The sequence below is a fragment of the Mustela lutreola genome, chromosome 17, assembly GCF_030435805.1.
Source record: "Mustela lutreola isolate mMusLut2 chromosome 17, mMusLut2.pri, whole genome shotgun sequence".
Taxonomy (NCBI): Eukaryota; Metazoa; Chordata; class Mammalia; order Carnivora; family Mustelidae; genus Mustela; species Mustela lutreola.
Window position 1 is genome coordinate 41634215 of NC_081306.1, and position 22639 is coordinate 41656853.

The 22639-nt window shown below is 55.8% G+C and overlaps 2 protein-coding genes across 2 annotated transcripts; both read right to left on the reverse strand.

Moving 5' to 3' along the window:
- Window positions 1-235: 235 nt before the first annotated feature.
- NAT16 (N-acetyltransferase 16 (putative)) lies at window positions 236-5108 on the reverse strand. Its single transcript, XM_059155249.1, is given in 9 exon segments — window positions 236-1367; window positions 1369-1447; window positions 1450-1549; window positions 1918-2106; window positions 2809-2895; window positions 2897-2949; window positions 2952-3030; window positions 3117-3210; window positions 4984-5108. Coding segments are annotated over 9 exon segments (1029 nt in total). The 5' UTR covers window positions 5028-5108; the 3' UTR covers window positions 236-1063.
- Window positions 5109-17964: 12856 nt separating this feature from the next.
- Window positions 17965-21826, reverse strand: MOGAT3 (monoacylglycerol O-acyltransferase 3). Its single transcript, XM_059155339.1, has 7 exons — window positions 21526-21826; window positions 21193-21300; window positions 21034-21104; window positions 20566-20770; window positions 20063-20237; window positions 18325-18527; window positions 17965-18230 (listed from the first exon to the last, which is right to left on the reverse strand). The coding sequence occupies exons 1-7, from the start codon at window positions 21596-21598 to the stop codon at window positions 18076-18078; spliced, it is 990 nt and encodes a 329-aa protein (XP_059011322.1). The 5' UTR covers window positions 21599-21826; the 3' UTR covers window positions 17965-18075.
- Between the last annotated feature and the right edge of the window lie 813 nt (window positions 21827-22639).

A 22639-nucleotide genomic window follows, 5' to 3' on the forward strand; every position in this document is an offset into this window, starting at 1 on the left:
TCTTTGTGAACCTGTTTCCTCCCTCCGTGGTAGATATGAGCATCCAGTGTAGGAGACAGCGCTGTGTACTTCCAGCTGTTACTACTTGGACTCAAATAGAAAACTGCCAAAGTCCAAAAAGCCTAAAGAACCCAGAGGAAGGGAGGGATGTCCGGAAATAACTGGAGGTGGGGGTTCCAGTGGCGCTAGAAGGCAGCCCGGTCAGAACCACGCCAGACTCCCACGCCAGACTCCCACGCCAGACTCTCCACTCCCCCCCCCCCAGCCCCCGGTCCATGGCCTGGTTCAGGCCACTGTTTGGGGGCATGGGAAGGGGGCCTCTGGCATAGCAACATGGTGCAAAGTTGGAGGAAACCCGTCAGAGGCGGGAGGCTTGGAAAGATGCGTCCCTGGAGGGTCAACAGGGCATTATAATTCCAGTTCATTGACAGGCTCCGTATTGCAAACGGGGTGAGTGATGAAAAGGTCATGGGGAAGAGGGATGGAGGAGCAGACAAATGGGCCACGGGGAGCTAAGTGTCTAGGAGGGTGGGGGCACAGAGGGAAGGAGGGAGAGGATAGTGATGGAGAAGCGCAGGAGGCCGAGAGGGAGGCAAGGAGGAGAGTGCTGGGCAAGCTCTGCGAGCTTGAGAAAGGGCGGGGGGGAAGAAAAGTAATGCGCGTTGAGCAGCTGGGCATCGCACATCCTTCTGTCCGCTCCCATCCGCGAGGGGGCAGAAGGGAGAAGCCAAGAAGGGCCGAATTCACTGTCAGGCCAAGGCGGCGGACAAGGAAAGGCTCTGAAGTCTGGGATGGAACCCATTCTTCGGCTAGTAAGGGGGAAAGGGTGGACAATCGCAGCGCAAGGGCCTCCCCCAAACCCGGCGGTTCGGATCAAGGCGTGGGCAACAGCTTCGGGGCGCGCCAGAGAAGTCAGGGTAAAATGTTAGGGCGCTGCGAGTAAGGCGAGGCTTCAGAGCCGACCGCGGAGAGCAGGGGCAGAGGGCGGAGCTTGCGAACAGAGGGGGTCGGGGCTTTCGGCAGATCTAAAGTGCTGCTTCTGTCCGCTCGGATAGGACACACCCTAGATGGCGGCCTCCAGCAGATGCTGCTCCGTATCACCCTTGACCAGCTCGAGCCCCCGGCCGGCCTGGCAGAAGTCAGCCAGCTGTGAGCATAACTGGGGCGCTAGGAAAAGCCGGCACATGACGATGAGGCCGGCGAGGTGCGGGGCCTGGGGCTGCAGATGCCGCAAAAGCTGGCTCTGCACCTGCGCGTCATCGCTGCCGAAGGCGCTGATGTTGAGGTAGCGCCACGTGCCGTCACCGCCATGCGAGATGGGAAAGGGGCGCGTGCACAGCGTGAGCACGCGGGGCTGTCCACGCGCCACTCCAGGCCTTGGCCGCCAGCGGGCGCGGGCTGCTTTCCCTCGGCCGGTAGGGCTGCCAGTCCTGGATAATGGTCCCTCTGGAAGCTCGTCGCGCTGTGCGGAGGGCGACAGCAGGAGGCGTGCCTCTGAATATGTGCCTGGATCCCCAAGGAGGGGCGAGGTCGGTGTGGGGTCCTGGGTCTCCGAGGGGAGGGGAAGGGTGGGAAGCAGATTAGTCGGTAGGATAAGGGAGGCGCAGGGAAAGGACAAAGGCCCAGATCAGGATCTTTGGGTCCCTAAAGAGAAGCAGGAGCAATAGAGGGGAAGCAGGGTCACGGAACTCCGGACGCCGGGGCTCGACAGCCATCTGGAGTAAGGACTGAGAGTTGGACGGCTGGGGGTCGGGAGCTTTTTGACTGCCACTAGGCTAAAGGGCCTGGGTCAGGTCTGCGAGTCCCGGTGCAGGGTTCACGGGCGCTCCCACTCGGCAGACTCAGCAGAGAAAGCAAGCCGGTGACTGCGCGAGGCGGGAGGACGCCTGGTTATGCGAGCTCCCGGGTCCTTCTCACCTGCTGCGTGACTGGGCGGTATTTCTTCAGCTCACCGGGGCCCAGCTGGTTGTCCCGCGTGAGCTGTGCCACCCTGACCCCCAGGTGCTGTCGCGCTACGCCTTTGCCGCGCTCCCTGGGCGCCACGCGCAGCCCCTCCACCAGCACGGTCTCCCTGGCGTCGATCAAGGGCACCGACTCCAGAACGATCTGCGGACCGACGCCGTTAGGGGGCCCTCCGCCCCACCCGGGTCTCTCGGCTTACGGGACTCGCCTCTTCCCACACGCTGAGTACTCCGTCGTCCCCACCCCGGGCGCCAGGCCAGGCCCAGACCTGCCCGGGGAGATCTCCTCAGCCCTCGGGTCTCGAATTCCAGAGCCGGCCCTTCCATCCCGGTCTCCTCCACCTCTAGAGAGGATCCAGCTCCGCTTATACCGGGTCGCTGGGCATCGCCACACCCCTTTTCCTTGGCCCCACCCCCAGGAACTTGCTACGCCCCCTAGTCCCTGCCACGCCCCCCTGTTCTTCTTAGCTCCGCCCCGACCCCCCTCTAGCAGTCCGGCCCGCTCGCAGTTTCCAGATGCTTTCTGAGCGTGAGTTCAGTCCATTCAGGGGTCCTGACCCCGCTCTTGGTCTCACCTCCAGTCTACCTTCTTTTGCCTGCTCTCCTCTTGTTATGCTCCTGACCCCCAAAACTACTCAAACGAATCTTCAAACACCGAAGCTCTCACCAGTCCCTCCCTCTGGTTCCTCCACTCTTCCCAGTACTGCGCTCATTGCTGGGCCCCTGCATCCGCACGCCTGACTCTTTGGTTCCAGAGCGGACTGGCTCCTCAGGCCTCCTCTCCTTCCTAAGATCCCAGTCACCAAACGTAGCTTCACCCCGCTTTCACCTGGGCCCCGACTCTCACCACTCCTTTACGCTTGGCCAGCACCATGGTGCCATCGGGATCCAGGAGCCGGCTGTGGTAGTGGCTGGGAACGTAGTCGTCGAGGCCTACTGGAGATGCCCCCCGAGATGGCCAGCACCTCCTCAAACTCCCGTTCTGTGCCACCACGAAGACCAAAGGCTTGGCCTTGGCGTCAGGCCCCAATCTGGACCTGGGGTTGGCCCCCAAGGGCTTGGCCTTGGCCTCAGGCCCTGACTCAGCCCCTGGGGTCTCGCTCTCAGCCTCGGGCCGTGATCCGGATCTGGACGTGGCAGCCTCCCCCTCCAGGCGTCTGAATGTGGCTGGGCATCTGACTTGGCCTTGTTTTCAGGCTTAGGGACCTCTGAGCTGGCTGCACCACACCTGGCTTCCAACTTCATTTCCCTGCAGAAAATAGACAACCCAGTGTTGTAGTCAGAGCCCCTGTTTCCACATGTGGCCCCCTATACCTCCAGCCCCCACAGTCCTTTCCTACACAAATACCCCATTCTCTTCTGCTCTCCACACAGACCCCAGGAATACAGGACCTCTGGCTCTGGCAAGCTCCCAGAGCTCCCAAACCTACCAGGGAGTTCTTCAACAGTCACAAATCGGGAACCCCATGAGCTCCTCAGAGACTGTCCCGAGATCCCCTTCACATCCAGCTGCCCCTAAGGGACTCAGACAAGGGGCAAAAGGCCCTTGAAGGGGTAAAGGATTGAAAAGGTCCCACCACTTCTCCAAGACTTCTGCAAGAACATGAGAAACCATCATCTCCACTCTCCCTACAAAAGGGGTCCCTGGGGAAAACAGAGGGTCCTACCATTGCCAGTCACAATCCCAGAGCAAAGGTGGGGGGGGTATAAACTCCAGATCTTCCCCTCTTGCCAGTCCAGTACCCTCCACTCCCACCTCTGACACATACATTCAAACATTAACCAGAGTGGACAGTTGGATAGGTCCATTAGAAAATTTCAAGTCATTCCTCCCAGGCTGATCAAAACGCCTTTCCCTTCCTCCTGCTGGAGTCTGTTCCCTCCTTCTCCATAGGGAGACCTGGCTCCCCTCTAGGGCTAGATGATCATTTGGGAAAAGGCTCTGTTGGAGCTCCGGCAAACAGAATGTCCACGAAGATCACCTATGCCCCTCTTCCAGTTACCTTCCCTCCAGAGAGTCTCTTCTGATTTTCTCTCTCCCTCTGTTCTTCTTTCTAATTTCTTCCTATAATTCTTACCCTATCTCCTACTCAAGATTTTCTGTGTCCTTCCTATTCTCATTTTTGGGTCAGCTCCCCTGGATCTGTCACCATTCAGCCTCTTCTGTTTTCCCTGCCAGAAATAGGGCCAAGAGAAAGCCCCCTCCCCAAGTCCTAATGGCTCTTCATTTGCAGACCTCTCCCCTCCAGACCAACCAAATCAATCAATTAAACCCCCCTCCTCTCTTTCAGCTAGTTATAACAGTCCCTTCCTACAATCGACCTCAAGCCTCATTAACCAACATCCCAGGAGACACATCTACTAGCTACTTTGTGGGGGATGGTCTTAGCTCCCACACCATAAACAGCTTACATAACTACAGCATGCTTGCTATACAGATGAAACTTCAAAACAAAAGCCCCATGTCTAAGGTCCTCCTGGGTAATCCTTACCTGGCTGAGGTAAGACAGCATCAGGTCAGTATCATCAGAGAGAGGGGAAGCAAAGACTCAGAGGATCTTATAGCCCTTGCTAGAGCACCTGAGACCATCAAGTTCAACCCACTTCTTTAACAGTGAGGAAACAGACACCCAAAGGAGGCTCAGATCTGGCCTAAGGTGACTCCACTTGGATAGAGCCAGGCTTGAGGTCAAGGTTAAGTTTTCCTGGCTCCCAGGCCAGTGGGGGAGTGTATTTTTTGGTGTATTTGGGCCTCCAAACCCAGGCAGAAGAGCAAGGACAGGAATTACTGGGTCCTTCCTTGGAAGGAGTCAAAGGTCCCAAGAACTAAAAGCTCAGAACCAGAGATGGAGTCCTTGGGAGCAATCCCTAGTGCCCTCCCCCCCACTGTCAGCCCTTCCATGCCAACAAGCCTGGGACCAGCTCAAGCATCAGATTCCTTGTGGCAGGCTCTGGCAATGATGGGTCTCAGAAATGAGCAAGTTAACTTGTGGCTTCCGTCTACATTCCCAGGCAACCTCACCTGTCGTTCACGGGTCCCTGAAAAATATCAGCTGGTAGTTCCATGCTGAGCTCGGCAATTTCCTACAACCCCCCAAAGGGGACAGAACGTGAGCAACTTGGAGACAGGGACCCATCCAACTGATTCAAGACACGAGGCTTCAGTTACCCTCCTTTGCTTTCAAGTTGGGGGAGACTCTTTCCAAAGGGTGTGTCTTCATCTTGAATAAGGTTGTTTGTAAGGAGGTCTCAGGAAAGAAACAAGAGCTTGCAAATTCTTCTCTCTCATTTTCTTCCCAGGCACTCCTCTGTACCTATTCCCTTTTTGGGGGACGGGACACAAATGTTCCAAGTTCCTTAAACCCTGGGGGAGGTGGGTGCTGGGAACAAAGCAAGCCAGAGGCTCCAGGCCAAGCCAAAGCTGCTGGCTGGCCCCACAACCCTGGCTCCACACTCTGGTTCCTTTCCATCCCTCAGGACAGTGCCCTCCAACCTGGCTCCTTGAACTGTCATTCCCATAAGGTATCTAGGCAGAGGGAGCCCGTGCCCCCAGGGCACTGTGGGAGATGTAGTTCAGGCATCTCCTGGACTGAGCTCCAGGAAGAGGGGCAGCGTTTCCCTTGCCCTCCATATCTTGTTCCATTGTTTCAGTCTTATAAATAGGAATGCGCACTCTGGGAGGGGATGATTAAAGTCCTCGCTGGGCATGCCGGGAGGCCCCCCACCCCACCTCCCCTGCACCCCACACACCTGAAATATTGATGCCCTTGAGGTCGTCGACAGCTTCTCGGAGCTGGAAGAGGGAGTGGAGGGAGCAGACAGCGGAGAGGCGGAGACAAAGAGACGGCAGCAACACAAAGCCCCCAAAGAAGAGAGCAAAAAGGACAGGAAGGGAGGCAGGAAGGAGACAAAGACGGCCAGGGAGGTGCGGGGCAGGAGAGGATGGGAGAGGGGAGTGGGAGGAGGCACGGATACCAGACACAGACATGACACCTCGAGACTCTGGGCCAAGCAGATGAAAAAAAAAAAAAAAAAAGTCCTAGCAATGCGCCCCCTCCCCAGGGAGACCATAAATAGAAAGCAGCGACACTCGCCCTTCTCCCCACGGTGCGCGATGGGGGAAGGGGTCAAGCGGAGGAGAGAGCCAGAAAAAGAGTCAGGAAGAGAATAGAGACCTCGGGAACAGAGGCGGGGGAGACAAGATAAAATGGGGGCACAGGCAGGGGATGAGGAAGATAGACCAATGAGCCATGGGGGGGTGCCCCAGAGCCACAGCCATGGATTAGGGGCTGTCCTGGAGGGTTTTCCCCAGTCTTTCCTCTGCGCCTTTCCAGGAGTGGGGAGTGGGGGGGGGGGCAGGCGGGACAGAGCTTCCGAAGGAAGCTACTTGGCAGGGGTCCCCGTGGGCGCCAGGCTCAGGCGACAGGTTGGAGCGCAATGACGACGGGATGGGGGAGGGATGACGGACGGGAAAGTGCCTCTGAACATCTAGGCAAAGTCCGGGTCCCAGTTATCTAGGTCACCGGACCGGGAGGGGGCACAGCGGCTGTCTTCCCCTGGGGGGTGGCGGTGGCCTGCTGCTACCCCCGTTCCGCGGAGGAGGAGCACGCCAGCCCCCAGCCCCCGGCCCCCTACCTCGCCGGAGCCGGAGCCCGGGCCGGGATACCGAGACACGGAGCGGGGCAGGCCACGCGGACAGCGAACCAGGTGTCGGGAGTGGGGTCCCTTCGGAGCCCCGAGGGTCGAGTTCGGACGGCGCGGGGGGACCGGAGCAGTCCCAACGCGGAGTTGGAGCGCGGATGTGGGGTCTGCGCCGCGGCTCAGTGCCGCACGCGGGCGGGAGGTTCGGGGTTCGGGTGCTGCGGGCGCCTCCCGCAGCGATGCTCTGCTGGGCCCGCGCGGCGGCTCCGAGGGGCGGAGACCCTGGCGACGCGGAGGAAACCCGGCCCGGATCTGGAGTGGACTCAGGTGCCGGGGAAGGTGGGGGGCGGGGGGGGGGGCGTGCGGGCCCCGGGGCCGGCGCAGCTGGGTGGCCTCAAGTCCGGCCGACGAGACTTCGCCCCTTGTCCTGGCTGGGCAGCGGGACTAAGGGTGGGAGGTGCCTAGGGTTTTGGCCAAGGGGTTGACTGCGGGCTTAGTTACCACCCCACACCCCAGCACCTTTACACTCTGCCCCGCCCCCACACACACCACTTTCCCAGTCCTCCCTCCTCCGGGCGACACCCCCTCAAACTAATCCCAGTGCCAGGTAAGTCAGAGCCACTGGAGAGGGCACGCAGAGAGCCCTGGGGACCAGGTCGGAGAAACCGATGGAGGAAATTGGAAACGCTTGCAGATGGGGTGCGAGACACCGGGAGACAGATGGGGATGGGAGCCCCTCTCCCTGCTCCAGGGTCTGCCCAGCTCTCCTGCTCCCTCTTCTCACCAAAGCTGATTCCCCACCTATCTTTTCCCACTTTTAAAAATACTTTCCAAGGTGATAACTCAGCGATCCAATAGGCTGTGCTAATGTGATCAGGTGGAGGGGGGGGGTTCGTGTCCTCTTCCGGGGCTCCCAGACACATGGCCACGCGGAGGGTTAAACAGACGAGAGTCATCCTTGGAATTCCAGGCCCAGGTAGGCCAATAAATAACTGACAAGTCATTAAACTTTCTTACTTTTCTTTATTTTTTTTTTAAGTTTTTATTTCTGTAATCGCCGCACCCAACGTGGGGCTCGAACTCATGACCCCGAGATCAAGAGTTGCATGCTCCACCGACTAAGCCGGCTGGGCGCCCCTCTTCCTTCTTTTTTCTTAATATGACTTCTCCCCATTTCTGATTTAAAAAAAAAAAAAAACTGCTAACACCCTGCCCATCTCCCAAAGCGCGGGTAAGGTAGAACGTGCTCGGGGCGCCTGGGTGGCTCAGTGGGTTAAGCCGCTGCCTTCGGCTCAGGTCGTGATCTCAGAGTCCTGGGATCGAGTCCCGCATCGGGCTCTCTGCTCAGCCCTTTCTCTCTCTCTGCCTGCCTCTCCATCTACTTGTGATTTCTCTCTGTCAAATAAATAAATAAAATCTTAAAAAAAAAAAAAAAAAAAAGAAGAAGAAGGTGGAACGTGCTCCACGGTGGGACAGCTCCTCAAAAAGTTGGCGGAAAAAGTCACTGGCGGCAGGAGGGAGACGCAACCAGGCTCTAATCCCTCCCTTTTCGCCAGAAGCCCCGCCTTCTGCCACCAGAAGCTCTGGGATTGGCTCAACGTTCACCACTTCCAGTTCCCTCAGCCAATGAGAAGAGAAAGTTTCCCGAAGTTGCTAACGCTTCATGTCTGAGCTTCTCAGAAGGGAGAAGTCGCCGCTCATTGGTCTAATCAAAAGCCACGTGGTTCCAAAATCACCACGCGCAGGCTGCTTCTGTCCCGACACCCCTGGGAGTTTAGGGGGGGGGGCGGTGGTGATAAGAGGATGGAAGGTGACGAATCCCCTGGCTGCCCCTCCCAGCAAGAGGGAACAAGAGGCTTTCGGCATCCGTAAGTGCTTTGAGGATGCGGGGTGGTGGGGGAGAGGGGATGGGGTGGGGAGGGAGGTAGGGGTGCATCACCTTGTGCCTCTGGACGTTAAAATCCGCCAAGGTTAAGACCCGTGGGGGTGGAAGCATGATTTGCTTTGCGACAGAGGCGTGAGAGTCCTGGCTTCACAGGTCTGGGTACCAGGTCACCCCGCCTCTCCCCCCGACTTCACCCCTGCACCCCTTCCTGGTGGTGAGCCGCAGAACCACCCAGAATGTTTGCACAGCACTTCGGTTTGATTCTCATAACACTGTAGGATGGGTGAGGCTTGTTTAGTCACTTCCACAAAGGAAGAAAGTGGGTTCTGAGAAGTCCCGCCACGTGGGCTAGATCCCGCAGCTGGCAAGGGACACTATGAAGGCCTTGGCTGCAAAAGGAGACCCCCACCGATCACTGACCCCCTCAGAGGGCAGAGGTACTTGGTGAAAATGCTTTTGAAAACGGCAGCGCAGGAAGCAGATGTCAGGGTAGTTAAAGCTGGAGGTTTCCCTTAGCTGCCCTGAATTTTGTAAATGCTGTCTCGGACCCTGGGGACCCATACTGGCTTTGACCCTTATGCCGGGCTTATTTCTTTGGGCCTTTTATTTGGAAGACCAAGGCTGAGACCCCTGGCCTCTCCCTGATCCAGTGACCCTTCTTCCTGGGCAAGTCCCCATTCTATGAGTCAAGTCTATCGGCACTTGGCTGATCGCAGAGAAATATAAAAGATGCTTTACTGAGCATCTTACGGGCACCGCATGTGCTTTTTGTTGATTAGGCAAAGGACCAGCTGATCTGCAGATAAGGCAGGAGGCCAAAGATCAAAGGGTTAAGTAATTGCCTCAGAATCACAGAGCCAGTGAATGCCTAAAAGTCTTCCTTAGAATTATGGCATTGGAAGGAACTTTCCAGATCACCTCAGAAGGCAAGGTATCACAGATCCCACATACTGGTGACTCACGGCTTCTTCATCTGTAAGGAGGGCATAGCTCCCACCTTCCAGTAAGGATTAAGTAAGATAATGTAAGAAAAGTGCTTGGCAGAGCATAGAGGTTCGATTAAAAGTAGGTATTACGATCTAGCCAACTAGAACAACAATTCTCCCCTGCGGTGCATTGCAGCTTGTACACTGAAATGCAGACGGAAGCAGAGGCCTGCCTTATTCATTCTTCCTTTGGGACTCTCAGACTCTAGGAACTTCATGAATCAGGGGATAGAAAGCTGGGAAGCCACTGAGCTTGACAGTGAACTCTTTTTTAGAACAGGGTTGATGTTACAGCTATCTTTTTGTTGTTGTTGTTTTAAGATTTTATTTATTTGGGGTACCTGGGTGGCTCAGTGGGTTAAAGCCTCTGCCTTCGGCTCAGGTCAGGGTCTCCGGGTCCTGGGATCAAGCCCGAATCCGGCTCTCTGCTCAGCAGGGAGCCTGCTTCCCCCACCCCCCCCACCTGCCTCGCTGCTTACTTGTGATCTCTCTCTCTCTCTGTGTCAAATAAATAAATAAAATCTTTTTTAAAAAGATTTTATTTATTTATTGGTGGGGGGAGAGAGAAGGAGCGGGGCAGAGGGAGAGGGAGAGGGAGGAGCAGACTCCCTGTCGAGCAGGGAGCCAGACGTGGGGCTCAATCCCAGAACCCTGAGATCATGACTCAAGCAGAAAGCAGACGCCTAACTGACTGAACCACCCAGGCCCCCTGATGTTAAAGCTATCTTTATACCTCTGGTGCTTTGTTCAGCTCTTGGCACATAGTAAATGCTTAATAAGCATATTATGAAAGAAGGAATGACTTCAACCTAGATCTAGAGTAGGGGAAGTTGAGACCACCTTTGATCGTTTTTATCGAAAGTCATCCACTGGGTAGAGATAAAACCAGAGTCCCGGTATCCTAACCCCAAGCCAATGCACAACCCAGCCTCACACTGCATTTCTTTTTTTTCTTTCTTTTTCTTTTCTTTTTAAAAAGATTTTATTTATTTATTTGAAAGAGAGATCGAGATCATGGGATCATGGGATCATGACCTGAGCCGAAGGCAGAGGCTCAACCCACTGAGCCACCCAGGTGTCCCTCACACTGCGTTTCTAAAAGCTCAGGATAACGGCTTGTGCCTAGAAGTCCTTGAAATTCCACATCTTCTCTCCCCATCCATCAGCAGGTCCCTCTCTCCAGGTCCATATGAACCAACATTGTCTGTAATGTCTGTCATTTATTCACAAACATTAACATCATCTTCGATGGGTCTGATTGACTCCATTTCTGTTCTCAAAAAGCACAATCATTAGCTAGCCGTCAGAAAAAAACCCATCACTTTTACTCTGGAGACTATCTAACACACGCAGAAAATAGAACAGTATAACGAAGCCTCACTGGCCTACCGTCAGCTTCAACAATTATCAGCTCATAACCACTATCATTGGACACTGCAAGCACCCTGATATTTTGAAAAAAATTTCAGACATCATATTGTTTCTGGTATTTCAGTAGATCTTTATCATAGGGAGAGATAGAATTGTGTCTCCCTCCCCAATTCATATATTGAAACCCTAACCTCCAGTGTGACTGTATTTGGAGACAGGGGCCTTTACACAGGGAATAAAAGCTAAATGAGATCATAAGAGTGGGGCTAGAATCCATAGGATTATAAGAGGCAGAGACCAGGAGCCCCCTCTCTACCCTCGCATTTGCAGAAAAAAGACCTTGAGACAGAAAGAAAGTGACTCGAAAAGCCAGGAAGAGAGCTTTCACCAGAAACGGAATCTGCCAGAACCTTGATCATGGACTTGTAGCCTCCAGACCCATGAGAAATAAATGTGGGCGACATCTTGGGTGGCTTAGTCCATTAAGTGACCGACTCTTGATTTAGGCTGAGGTCATGAGTCATTTAAATGCTTTAAATTGTTCTTTTCATTTGTTGGTCTTCAAAATAACAAGTTTTTAATTTTTTTAAATCTTCATGATTTTTATTTATTTAGTATGCAACGGAGAGAAACCATGAGAGCAGGAACACAAGCAGGGGGAGTGGGAGAGGGAGAAGCAGGCTCCCTGCTGAGCAGGAAGCCAGATGTGGAACTCGATGCCACCATCCCAGGACCTTGGGATCATGACCTTAGCCGACGGCAGTCGCTTAACAGACTGAGTCACCCAGGCACCCCTAAAAAATAACAGGCTGGGGCACCTGGGTGACTCAGTGGGTTGAGCCTCTGCCATCGGCTCAGGTCGTGATCTCAGGGTCCTGATGAGGATCGAGCCCTGCATGGGGCTCTCTGCTCAAGGACAAGGTCCCGCCAGGAGGAGGAGGCAGCCTGAGCAAAACCCAGAGCAACAGCACCCTTTGCAAGAACTGGCAGTTCTGGGTTGTACCGGTCTTGTAGGCAGGGGCTGGCCCGCGGGGAGTGGGGTGGGGAGGGGGTTTAAGCAGGAGTGACATCTTTGCCTTGTGAGTAGAGACCGCCCTCTGGTGCCCACATGGGGGAATGACGGGGAAGAAAAAAGCCAGAGGAGGCATCAAGTTGAGCTTTTAAGTTTCCTCAGTTCAGTTTAGAAGTTAGACTCTTCCAGATCAGGACGAGAAATCACAATGTTGGGGCTTTTCATTCAGCTACACAGGAGGAGGAATGGCATGAGGAAACTCATTAACGGTTTTGTCCTGTGGGCCACAGGCCTCTTGAAAATACATTAGGCCCTTCAGGATGGTCTAGTGACCCATGTTCTTCTCTATGTACACCTGTCATGCACAGTCCTCCAAGAAAAGATCCCGTGGCGAATGCTCGCCACCACCTAACATCATTTGCACAAAAGACCATCTCTGGGTGGGTGCGGCCCCCAGGCATAAGCAGAGAAGATTTTTGTGCGAATTTTTAAAGGACACCTGTTGGGGCACTTGTGTGCTCGGTGGGGTTAAGCCTCTGCCTTCGGCTCAGGTCATGATCTCAGGGTCCTGGGATCCAGCCCCGCATCAGGCTCTCTGCTCAGCAGGGAGCCTGATTCCTCCTCTCTCGCTGCCTGCCTCTCTGCCTACTTGTGATCTCTCTCTCTCAAATAAATAAATAAAATCTTTTAAAAATTAAAAAAGGGTACCTGTCGAGAGCTGAATGTGCACCGCCCCCCCCAACTCAAAAAGACATATTGATGTCCTTACCCTTAGTGCCTGCAAAAGAGACCTTATTGGAAGATGGGTTCTTTGCAGACGTAATCACATTAAGATGAGGTCATACGGAATAAGAGTGGGCCCTAATTGAATCTAGAAGTGGGCATCTAGAAGAAGAGGGAGATTTGTGAGACAATCCATTTGGTTGTTTTAAATCACCAAGTGTGGGGCCCCTTGTTAGGGAAACTAGTGGCGCTCCCTTCCTTCCCACGATGGGTGCAACCCCCCCCCAACTTCTGGCTCTGTGAAGGGAACCCCCATGCACTCCTGCCCCCAGCCGGTCTTCCTGGGCACAATCTACAAATGATGCAGCTGGTTCCCTCTGCACAGGTCTCTTGGACATGCTTCCTTCGCTCATGCCTGGTGCATGGCCATCACAGAACGCAGTCAAAATGCAAAAACACCCAGGACGCACTTCCTGCCCTTAACAGCTGCATTTAATAATAGGAGATAAAAGATCATGGATGAGTCGTATGTTCGGGTAACAGAAGACCAGTCTGCCTAATGCGATGGTATACGTGATGGGATCCTATGGTGTGAGGCTTGGGATGTGGCTGTGGCTAGGAAAAGATTTTCCGTAAAGACGTGGGCAAGATAAGAGTGCCGGTAACTAACGTCTGCTGAGCACCCTGCCGGGTCCCATTTCTGTGCATACCTCATTTCGAGCTCATCAGGAACCCTGTGGTATAGATAGGAGGCTTAGAGGTGGTGCGCGAGCCTGCCAAGGTCCGCTCATAGTGAGGGTTGAGCCCCGGGAGCTGAACTGGGACTCGTTGGTAGGGGTTCCATCCGCTCTCCGCTCAGGAAGGAGAGCCGAGTCAGAGACAGGCTGGGAAGATGGGCTGGGCTGTTTGGAGGCTTCCTCGAATGTGGTGCTGAGGATTTCACACCTTCGAACAAGGACCCCGTGACAGTGAGGATCCACTAGGGAGACTTACACGCAGAAAGCAGTGCGTTACAAAGAGCATCTGGACAGCGGGAGAAGGGGTTGGATGGGAGAAGAGGAGCAAGACGTCTCTGATCGCAGAGGAGCCGTCCCAGAGGCTGTTCACGGAGGGATGGGGGTGGGGAGCGAGAGGAGAAGCTGAAAACCGTTTAGCAGGAAGACTGAAGAGGCCACGGGTCTTGAGTGGGGTTCTGGAAGGTGTGGGGAGAAGCAGGAGCTGAGGACCATTCTGGCATGTCCAGCATCGGCCCCAGGAACCCTGGGGATGGCAGGCGGCTCAGGACCTAGGGCTCCCCGGGTACACAGAGCCCCTTCAGAGCTTGCCCTTTCCACAAGCAGGTGGGGAGGACCATAGGGGCTGGAGCTCAGGTGGAAGAACCAGCAGTCGGGCTGGAGGAGAGCTCATCTATGGGAGGTGACTGCCAGATCCCCAAAGCATACTGGGGTTGGCCTTGGTGACAGGGGAATGGAGACAGGACTAGCCGTGGGGCTCGGGTCAGACCCTAGCAAGACTCTCCCTGTCTGGGTCTGGAACTTCCAGACCAGCCGTGGTTATGCCCGGACCTCCCCTGGGCTGCTGGGTAGACTCTGCTACACCGTGAAGGCTTCTCCCCGCCTCGGCCCTCCTCAGTGCCACCTCCCCCTTCTTTCTCCGCAAAGGCTTCCAGATGTTTCCTCCCAGCTCCACTGTGGCTGAGGAGGCACCCACCCAAACGAGAGAAAGCCAAGGGTGAAGAAAAAAGGCTGGGTCACCAGTGGGTGGACTGTTTGCCTCAACCACAGCACAGAGACATCGGTGCGGCTGTCCCGTGAACTTGGACGGCATCTCACGTCCGTTGCAGAGAAACCCTGTGTATGTTCGGTTGATGAGAATCTGAGCCATACCCTTGTGATTTGTGTGCTTGTCTGTGTTGTATTTCAATTAGGAGTTTTAAAACCTCACAACTTGGAAGTAGGTAGTCCTGTGTTACCAGGGGAAGCTGTGGCTTGTGTGCTTTGACCAAGGTCATGACCAGTGACTGCTAGAGCTGGACCCCTGTGGTTCAGAGATGGCCCTTGGACCACGTTGGGTCCTCAAATTCAAGTTCAGGCTCAAGCGTTCCCTTGAACTACCTGCCTTCCAACTCTGTGCTATTTCTGTTTCCAGTCAGTGACTATTGTCACCCTGCCAGCAGTGTGGCATCTTTCTCTGTGAGGACCCAGGACGTGCAGGCCAGAACAGGAAGGGACAGGCCTTGTGCTCTGAAGCTCAAGCATAATCTCTCTAGAATCTTGATTCCTGTCAGGGCCTCCGGCTTTGATCATGGTCTGGGCCTGAGTGGCCTCAGCTGAACTAAGCCCGTTGGCCAAGGTGACAGTTGCGCTGGGGAGATTTAGGTCCAGGTTAGAGCCCATGTGACAGCAGCCTCTGGGAAGCAGGGGACTGACGTCGCACAAGGCCCTTTGATTGTCTCACCTGGAGTCTCAGTCCAGCCAGGGACACTTGTCATTGTCCAGGGGTGTCATTTTCTTTTCTCTCCTTTTTTCCCTTGAAGATTTTTATTTGTTTATTTGACAGAGAGTGACACAGTGAGAGAGGGAACACAAGCAGGGGCGTGGGTGAGGGAGAAGCAGGCTTCCTGCTGAGCGGGGAGCCTGATGTGGGGCTCGATCCCAGGACCCTGAGACCATGACCTGAGCCGAAGGCAGAGGCCCAACCCACTGAGCCACCCAGGCGACACCCCTGCCCTGCAAGTCTTGCCACATCTCTCGGCATTGAGGACACATTCTGTTTGCTCAACCCCATCCCCAACACACACCTATGGGTACGGGAGCCGAGGCTCTCTCCCAGAGACAGAAGCCTGATCTTGACCTTCCTGTACCTTTCTGGTTTGTGTCTAACCCACCCGGATGTTTCCACATGAAGGATAATGTTCCCTCTCAGCTGTCCGTCTCTCCACCAAGATGAGACATGACTACTTCCCTGAGAAGCTTGCCCAATTAGATTTATGAGTCCTGGGAAGACTTTGTTTCTCCTGACCATATGTCTGCCTCTAGGGCCAACCCAGTCCTAACTGCTTGCTGGCTTCTGTTTCTCTCCAGCCTCAGGCTAACCCCTCCCCTCTCCTGACTTACTGGTCTTGGATTTCAGATAGGAGTAATGAGTGATGGGGAGTAAGTCCCTGCCTTCCTCTCCTCCAGTCCCCCAAATTCCCATTCCTCACCAACCACCCAGCCCAAACTCCCCTCCCCAGAGACAGGCATCTACCACTCACAGAGGAGAAGGGCAGGGGGCTTTTTGGAGGAAGGCCCACAGCGATCCAATCGCCATACCCCCCGCCGTTGGTGGCCAGTTCTCACTAGAAGATGGTGCCTTTGTCCCTCAGGGGAAGAATCCAGAGAAAAACACGTGATGCGATCCTTAAACCCCACGCAACAAGCAAGACCACATTTTCTAAGCCAGTGATCGAGAAGTGACCCTTGAGTCCCCAATATCCATGACAAGGATCAGAACTTGGACACCAAGGAGAGAGGTGTCAGGGAAGGACTTCAGAGCTCTGTAAGCCCCCCCCCCCCCCGGCGGAGGACCAGGCTTCCCTCCACAAGATCAGTGACAAAGGTTGCAAAACTCAAAGAGTGCCGCCTACCCCAGCATTCTCGGAGTATGTCCACCAGAGGAGTCCAACAGCCAGACGGTAGCTGACCGGATGTTCCCATCCAGGAAGGACAAGTGGCTGCATTGAACCTGTATTCTGATGGTCTCCAGGCTAAGCGTGTTCCAGCCTCCGACTGTTTAGTTTCCATCCCTCTCAACCTCTCAGCCTGGAAGAGCAGTGGGATTCCTAAGGAGAAATCCTGTGTCAAGTGCATGAGCAGAAAACCAAGGACAGACGAAGTGGCAGAGAAAGCTAAAAGGGGATACTCCAGAAAATCCAGGAGAGCCCCCCTGAGGACAAGGAATCAGCTTGGAAGGTCTGGAGGCCCAGAGAACATGAAGCTATCTTAGGACAGTGTTGTCTAAAATGTCGGGGATCGGGGCGCCTGGGTGGCTCAGTGGGTTAAGCCGCTGCCTTCGGCTCAGGTCATGATCTCAGGGTCCTGGGATCGAGTCCCGCATCGGGCTCTCTGCTCAGCAGGGAGCCTGCTTCCCTCTATCTCTCTCTGCCTGCCTCTCCATCTACTTGCGATCTCTCTCTGTCAAATAAATAAATAAAATCTTTAAAAAAAAAAATGCCGGGGATCCTCCTTCCCCTCCTCTGCCCCTACCCTCCATCCCAAGGGGTCAGTAACAGTGTCTAGCAAGGGAGGGGGACCCTAGGGAGGGGGAGAGGAGGAGGAAAAAGGGCAACCCCACCCCATTTCCACTGTCCCTAGCTGCCCCTGCTGTTTAGGAAGGCAGCCTGGAGATGGAGGAGTCCCGCCCTTGGACGGAGATCCAAGGGCCGATTACTTCTCAAGCTATAGGTCTGTGTACCAACTAAAGGTGAATGAAGAACTTACCACCCCCGCCCCCCGCTCCCAGAATGACCCAGATAAGCCACAGGGCCACTCAGATTTTCCTCCAGGAACAAGAAAAAAATTCTTCCACTGAATGAATGTATTTTATAGGACAGTGGGAGACTAGTGTAGGTGCATTCCGATTACATTCCAGCAAGTTCTTCTGAATTCTGGGATACAGACGCAGAGCCAGGCAGCAAAGGGGGCAGATGCAGTCAGGGAACACTGTGACCACGCGAGGACCCTTAGACGGGGCGGTCTTACCTCCCCCCCGCCCCCGGGACTGACGACGTGTCTGTGATAAGGGTGATGGTAGTTTGCCAATCTCCGTTCTGAGCCCTTATATTTTAATTCTTCGATCATCACAAGAGTCCTGCGCTTTCTGAGCGGATGGGCTCATGTGGACGTGACGCTGGGCAAGGAGCTGATGTGATGCTGGTCAAACAGGTTCCTGTTTCATTCACTGCCCACCCACAGGGAAACCTAACGGACAGACAGGGGCGTAGTACGGACCAGCATCCTCAGTTCTCCCATCAGAGATCACGGCGTTCCCCATACGGCCAGGAACCCTTCACGAAACTCAGCTTTCCCTCGGGCTGGCTGTTCCACCCTCCGTCCTGTCTTCTCCAGCTCATCCCGCAAAGCCGACTCCCCCCTAGAGCCGCCCTCCGCAACTCAGTCCTGAGGCCCTCCAGCTCTCGGGGAAGCAGAGGCCTTCATTCCCAGAGGGAGAAAGGGCTCCGCAAAGGAAAGAGGTGGTGCAGCCGGATTAAGGCTTGTTGGGATGAGAATTCAGGGTTCCGATCCCCACAGTCCTGGAGGATGAAGGCGGTTCATTCCCGGACCAGCTCAGCCCCCCAGAGCTGGAGGGCGAGCTCTGTAGAAATCCGATTCTACAACATCATGGTGGGAGAGAAGGAGCTTTTATTGGAGCAGTACAGAGAGGCAGTAGGTATAGCTCTCAGTGCCCTGGGGGGAGGGGCTCAGGGCTGGGGGGAGGGGAGGGGGGCAGCAAGTGCTAGATGAAGGTGAGGTGAGTAGAAGCGGGGACCCCGCAGCTTTCCTTGTGGTCCTCAAAGAGTTGCTCCAGAGCCTCCATAAAAAGCATGTGATAATGGTCCACTTCCTCCTCGGTGGGGTCCAGGCGCTGGGGCACTGGGATGGGGCGGCCCACTGCAGGGAGAGGGGAGACAGAGGTTGGGGGTAGGGGAGGTCCTGCTGCCCGCGCAGCGGACAGCAGTTTTCTTGCCCGGAGAGGGGTACTCACCCACAGTGGTGATGGGCCTGGCGAAGGGGAGCAGGCCCCAGGAGTTGGCCGAGAAGAGCCCCTGGCCCCAGAAGATGCAAGGAGAAAAGCCCATGATCCTCTTAAAGGTGATCTGACACAGATACTGCCAGGAATTTGTGGCAAAGGCCTTACATTTGAAGATGTCATTCTCCCCAAAGGAGTACACAGGTACCAGGGAGGCTCTGGGAAGGGGCAGAGAGAGAGAGAGAGAGAGAGAGAGGAGGGTGGTCAGGCCCGTGGCTTTTGGAGAGAATCACAAGTTCCTCTCCACACCTCTGGATTCCAATGGCCAAGGCCATTTCAAGCAGATGACCAAGATCTGCAGAGAAGGGACTCATGGTTCTTGAGAAATGAGTGTGTACTGGGCCTTCCTATGTTGACCCTTGAACAACATGGGGTAAGGGGCACTGACCCCCACCCCCAAAATCCTCATATAACTTAATACTCCCCCCAAACTTAACCCCTATAGCATGTCCAATAACATAAATAGTCAATTAAGACATAATTTGTGTATGTACTATATACTGTATTCTTATACTAAAGTAAGCTGGGGGGCCTCTGGGTGGCTCAGTCAGTGAGGCATCTGCATTGGGCTCAGGTCATGATCCTAGGGTCCAGAGATCGAATCCCAGGTCCAGCTCTGCACTCAGCAGGGAGTCTGCTTAAGATTCTCTCTCCCTCTGCCCCTCCCCCAGCTCATGCTCTTACCCACCCCCACCCCCCGCCTTCAAATAAATACAATCTTAAAAAAATCATCAGGGAGTGCCGGGGGGGCTCAGTTGGCTGAGCGGCTAACCCTCGGTTTTGGCTTAGGTCATGATCTCAGGGTCTTGGAACTGAAACCCAAGTTGGATTCTGCAGTCAGGGTGGTATCTGTTTGAGGGTCTCTGCCCCTCCCTCTGCTCCCCTCCCTCATGCCTCTCTCTCTCTCTTTCTCTCAAATAAATGCATCAAATCTCTAAAAAATGAAAATCATCAGGAAGAGAAAATACATTTACAGTACTATATTGTAAAAAAAAAAAAAATCCATGTATAAGGGACTGGTGCTGTTCAAACCCATGTTGTTTAAGGGTCAACTGTATACATTTTGTCCTTGAGCCTTTGCAACTACAGCAACTCCTACAACTCCTAGCACAGTAGTGTTAGTCCTATCCCACGGGCAGAGATACATGTCCAGGGTCTTGCCTTTGAGGCAGTGTCAGAAAGGGCTTTGAACTCAGGATTTTGGAGCACAAGGTCCTACTACTTATGCTATGATCCTGCCTCTCTCTCTCTCTCTCTTTTAGATTTTATTTATTTATTTGAGAGAGAGAGAATGAGAGCCAGCGAGCCCAGGAGGCGGAGGGTCAGAGGGAGAAGCAGACCCCCCTCCCCCCTCCGCCAAGCAGGGAGCCCAATGCGGGACCACGACCTGAGCCAAAGGCAGTCACGCAACCAACCAAGCCCCCCACACTCCCCCTGCTCCTGACTCCTTCGGACGGCCCCCTGCCACTGTCTCTGCTGCCAGAAGCCTGGCAGAAGTGGTCATGGTGCTTGGCACAGAGAAAGTGCCCAAGTGTTGATGCGTGCCAGAGGGCACAGAGTGGGCTCTGGGGACACAGAGGCCCAACTACAGGGACCAGGATGGGTGGGGACAAAAGAGTGTGGACCCCCAGACACAATGTCAAGTTCTGACCTCCAGCAGCAGCCCCGGGCTGGGCGCCTGTACCCCACTCACCCGTGCCTCAGTGCCAGGCGCACAAAGCCTTTGCGATTGCGGAGAATGAGGCAGTGCTTCCCCGGGACGGCATACAGGGACTCCTGGGCACCCCCAACCATAATGATGACAGCCTGCCCACGCTGGGGCTGTGACAGGATAAAGTCCAGGCTCTGCCGGCTCACAGGACGCAGTCCTGCACAGGAGAGGAGGTGGGGAGCCGTCACCACCCCCTCCCAGGCTGCCTGGCCCTCAGCTGCCCTTTAGTGAGCCTCACACCCCATTCCCTCCAAACCTGCCATCCCCGTGCCCATGTCAGTGTGCCCGAGAGTGCCTTTCCTTGCAAAGATGAGGGTCATTTGCTCTGGAGCTCTTCACTGATGCCCGCTGTGAAGCAGGCCAATGTTCAGGCTGGGTCCCTGCACTGGGTGCCTGGGAGGCAGTCGGGGGTGGGGGCGGGGGTGGGGGTGGGAGTGGGGGTTGGGAGGGAATGGCTGCCTCCTCCTGCTCAGCTCCAGGCTCACCATAGGACATGAGGTATTCACGATAGACGGGAAGGTGGAAGAGGACGCCCAGCCCTGTCATTGAGGTCTGAATCCCGGGGAACTTCTTGGAGAAGCCGGTGACGTCGGTGGAGAAATTGCAGAAGGCTCCCACGCACATGATCCCGTGTGGGTGGACACTCAGCACATAGTTGCGGTCCGGGGGCAACTCTGCGGTTTTCACCAGCTTCAGGGCGGGGGTGGTGGTGAGGGGATGCAGAGAAACAGGTATGGAGGAGGGACACCGGCTGAAAAGAGCTGCCCTCCGCCCTGCCCGACTTCAGAGTCCAAGGTCCTCGAATGCGCTGGGCAGCACAGAGAGCCTACTGTGCAACGCCACTCTGCACCGCCCACCCCGTCTGAGGTTAGGGGGCCCAGGGTGCACAGGCAGGGGTGAGTAAGTGTGGGGGATTGGGAGAGGGAGGAGGAAGAGAGTGGATGACCCGGTACCTTGACAGGATAATAATCCCTGACATGTCTCCACATGGCCGAGTTCCTTATCCACTCAAAGCGCCTTCCACCTTGGGGCAGAGAGATGCGTGGCAGGAACCCCTGGACGGCCCCCTGCCACTGTCTTTGCTTCCTGGGCACAGGTCCTGCAGCACTTACCTTGCTTGGGTGTGTCCCAGTCCAGGCAGAGCCACACCAGGTACAGAACAGAGACCCACCAGAAGGACGTGAAGAGGAGGAAGAAAATGAGAAGAGAGAAGAAAGGGCCTGGGGGAAAGATGAGAAAGATGAGTGCGTTAGCTTTTGAAGAATCATTCCATGCCACCTGCTCTCTCCTACCCCTCACAGATGGCAGATGTGCCTCCAGCCATGGCCCTGACCTCTGGCCGCCTCCTTCTTCCTTTGTCCTCCGGCGCACAAGCGAATGGAGCCCCAGGCTTTCTCCCTGATGCCCCTCCTCCCCTTGGGGACCCCAGAGCACCAGCCTCTCACCCAGGAAGAGGAAAGTGAGCACGTATTGGTAGGCGCCCACTACTTCTAGCCACTGTTTCTGCACGGACTTCATGGTGGGGCCACGGCTGGTCTGTGCAAATGCCTGTCGCAGTCGCTGCCCTCTGCCAACGGGGGCTCCAGGACCCCCGAGCACAAAAGAGGAAGGTTTGGGCGCTGCAGGAAGTCTTTCTTGCCGGAGGCACCAAACCCTCGGGGCCTCCCGGTGCTGCGGGTCTGTTGCGTGTGTGTGTGGAGAGGGAGATCCCTGGATCCGGAGCGCAAGAAGCCTCCAGAATGATCTTTGAACTGACAGTGTTAGTCGGTTTGGGCTGGCCCCTGGCCGCTGGGCGGAGCTGGGAGGTTGCAGGGAATGCATATGCATAGGCGGTTCCGGGACTGATGTGGGGAGGAGGAGGAGGCTCCGAAGAAGTCGGAAAGCCCATCCACCGGGTCCCAGCCGCTGGCCTGGGCAAGAAGCCCGGCTGAGACTGTGGGATCTCCAGGGCGACCGGGCAGGCCCCCGCTGCTGGGTGGTCAAGATCACCCGGAGGCACGGCCGCGTACAAACACGCACACACCGCAGCTCTGTTCCCACGTTTAATTTCCCTGCCCGCACGCAGCCGAGGCGAGCACCGCGGGGGTCGAGGGTCGGGCCGCGCGCCTAGGTGAGGAGGGGGTGCGGGTGGGCCGCGATGCCGGAGCGCGCCTCGTGCGCTTCGAGCCCCTGCGGGAGCGGCTCCACGTCGAGCTCGTGCAGCGTCCACCTGCGCCCCGCTGGGCCGCGCGCTTCGCTGCACCGGGATCCGCCCCCCCCCCCCACACCCCCGGCGGGCAGAACGGGACGCCCGAGGGGCGGTGGTTGGGATCCCCAGCCGGCGCCCTTCCTGCCCAGCCGTTCAGGCCCTGGGCGGTTGCCAAAGAGGGCGAGGCCGGCGTGGCCAAGGCGTAGCCAGCAGCCAGGGACCTTCACCGCCCGGCGCCTCCTGCGCGCTCCGCAGGTTCGGGAACTGCTGGAAGCACTCGTCGTCCCCGAAAGAGAGGACAGGCACCAGGCCTGCCCTCGAGGGTAGCCCGCGAGCGTCCCGCCGGGCCACTGCGGCATCCTCACCGGTGT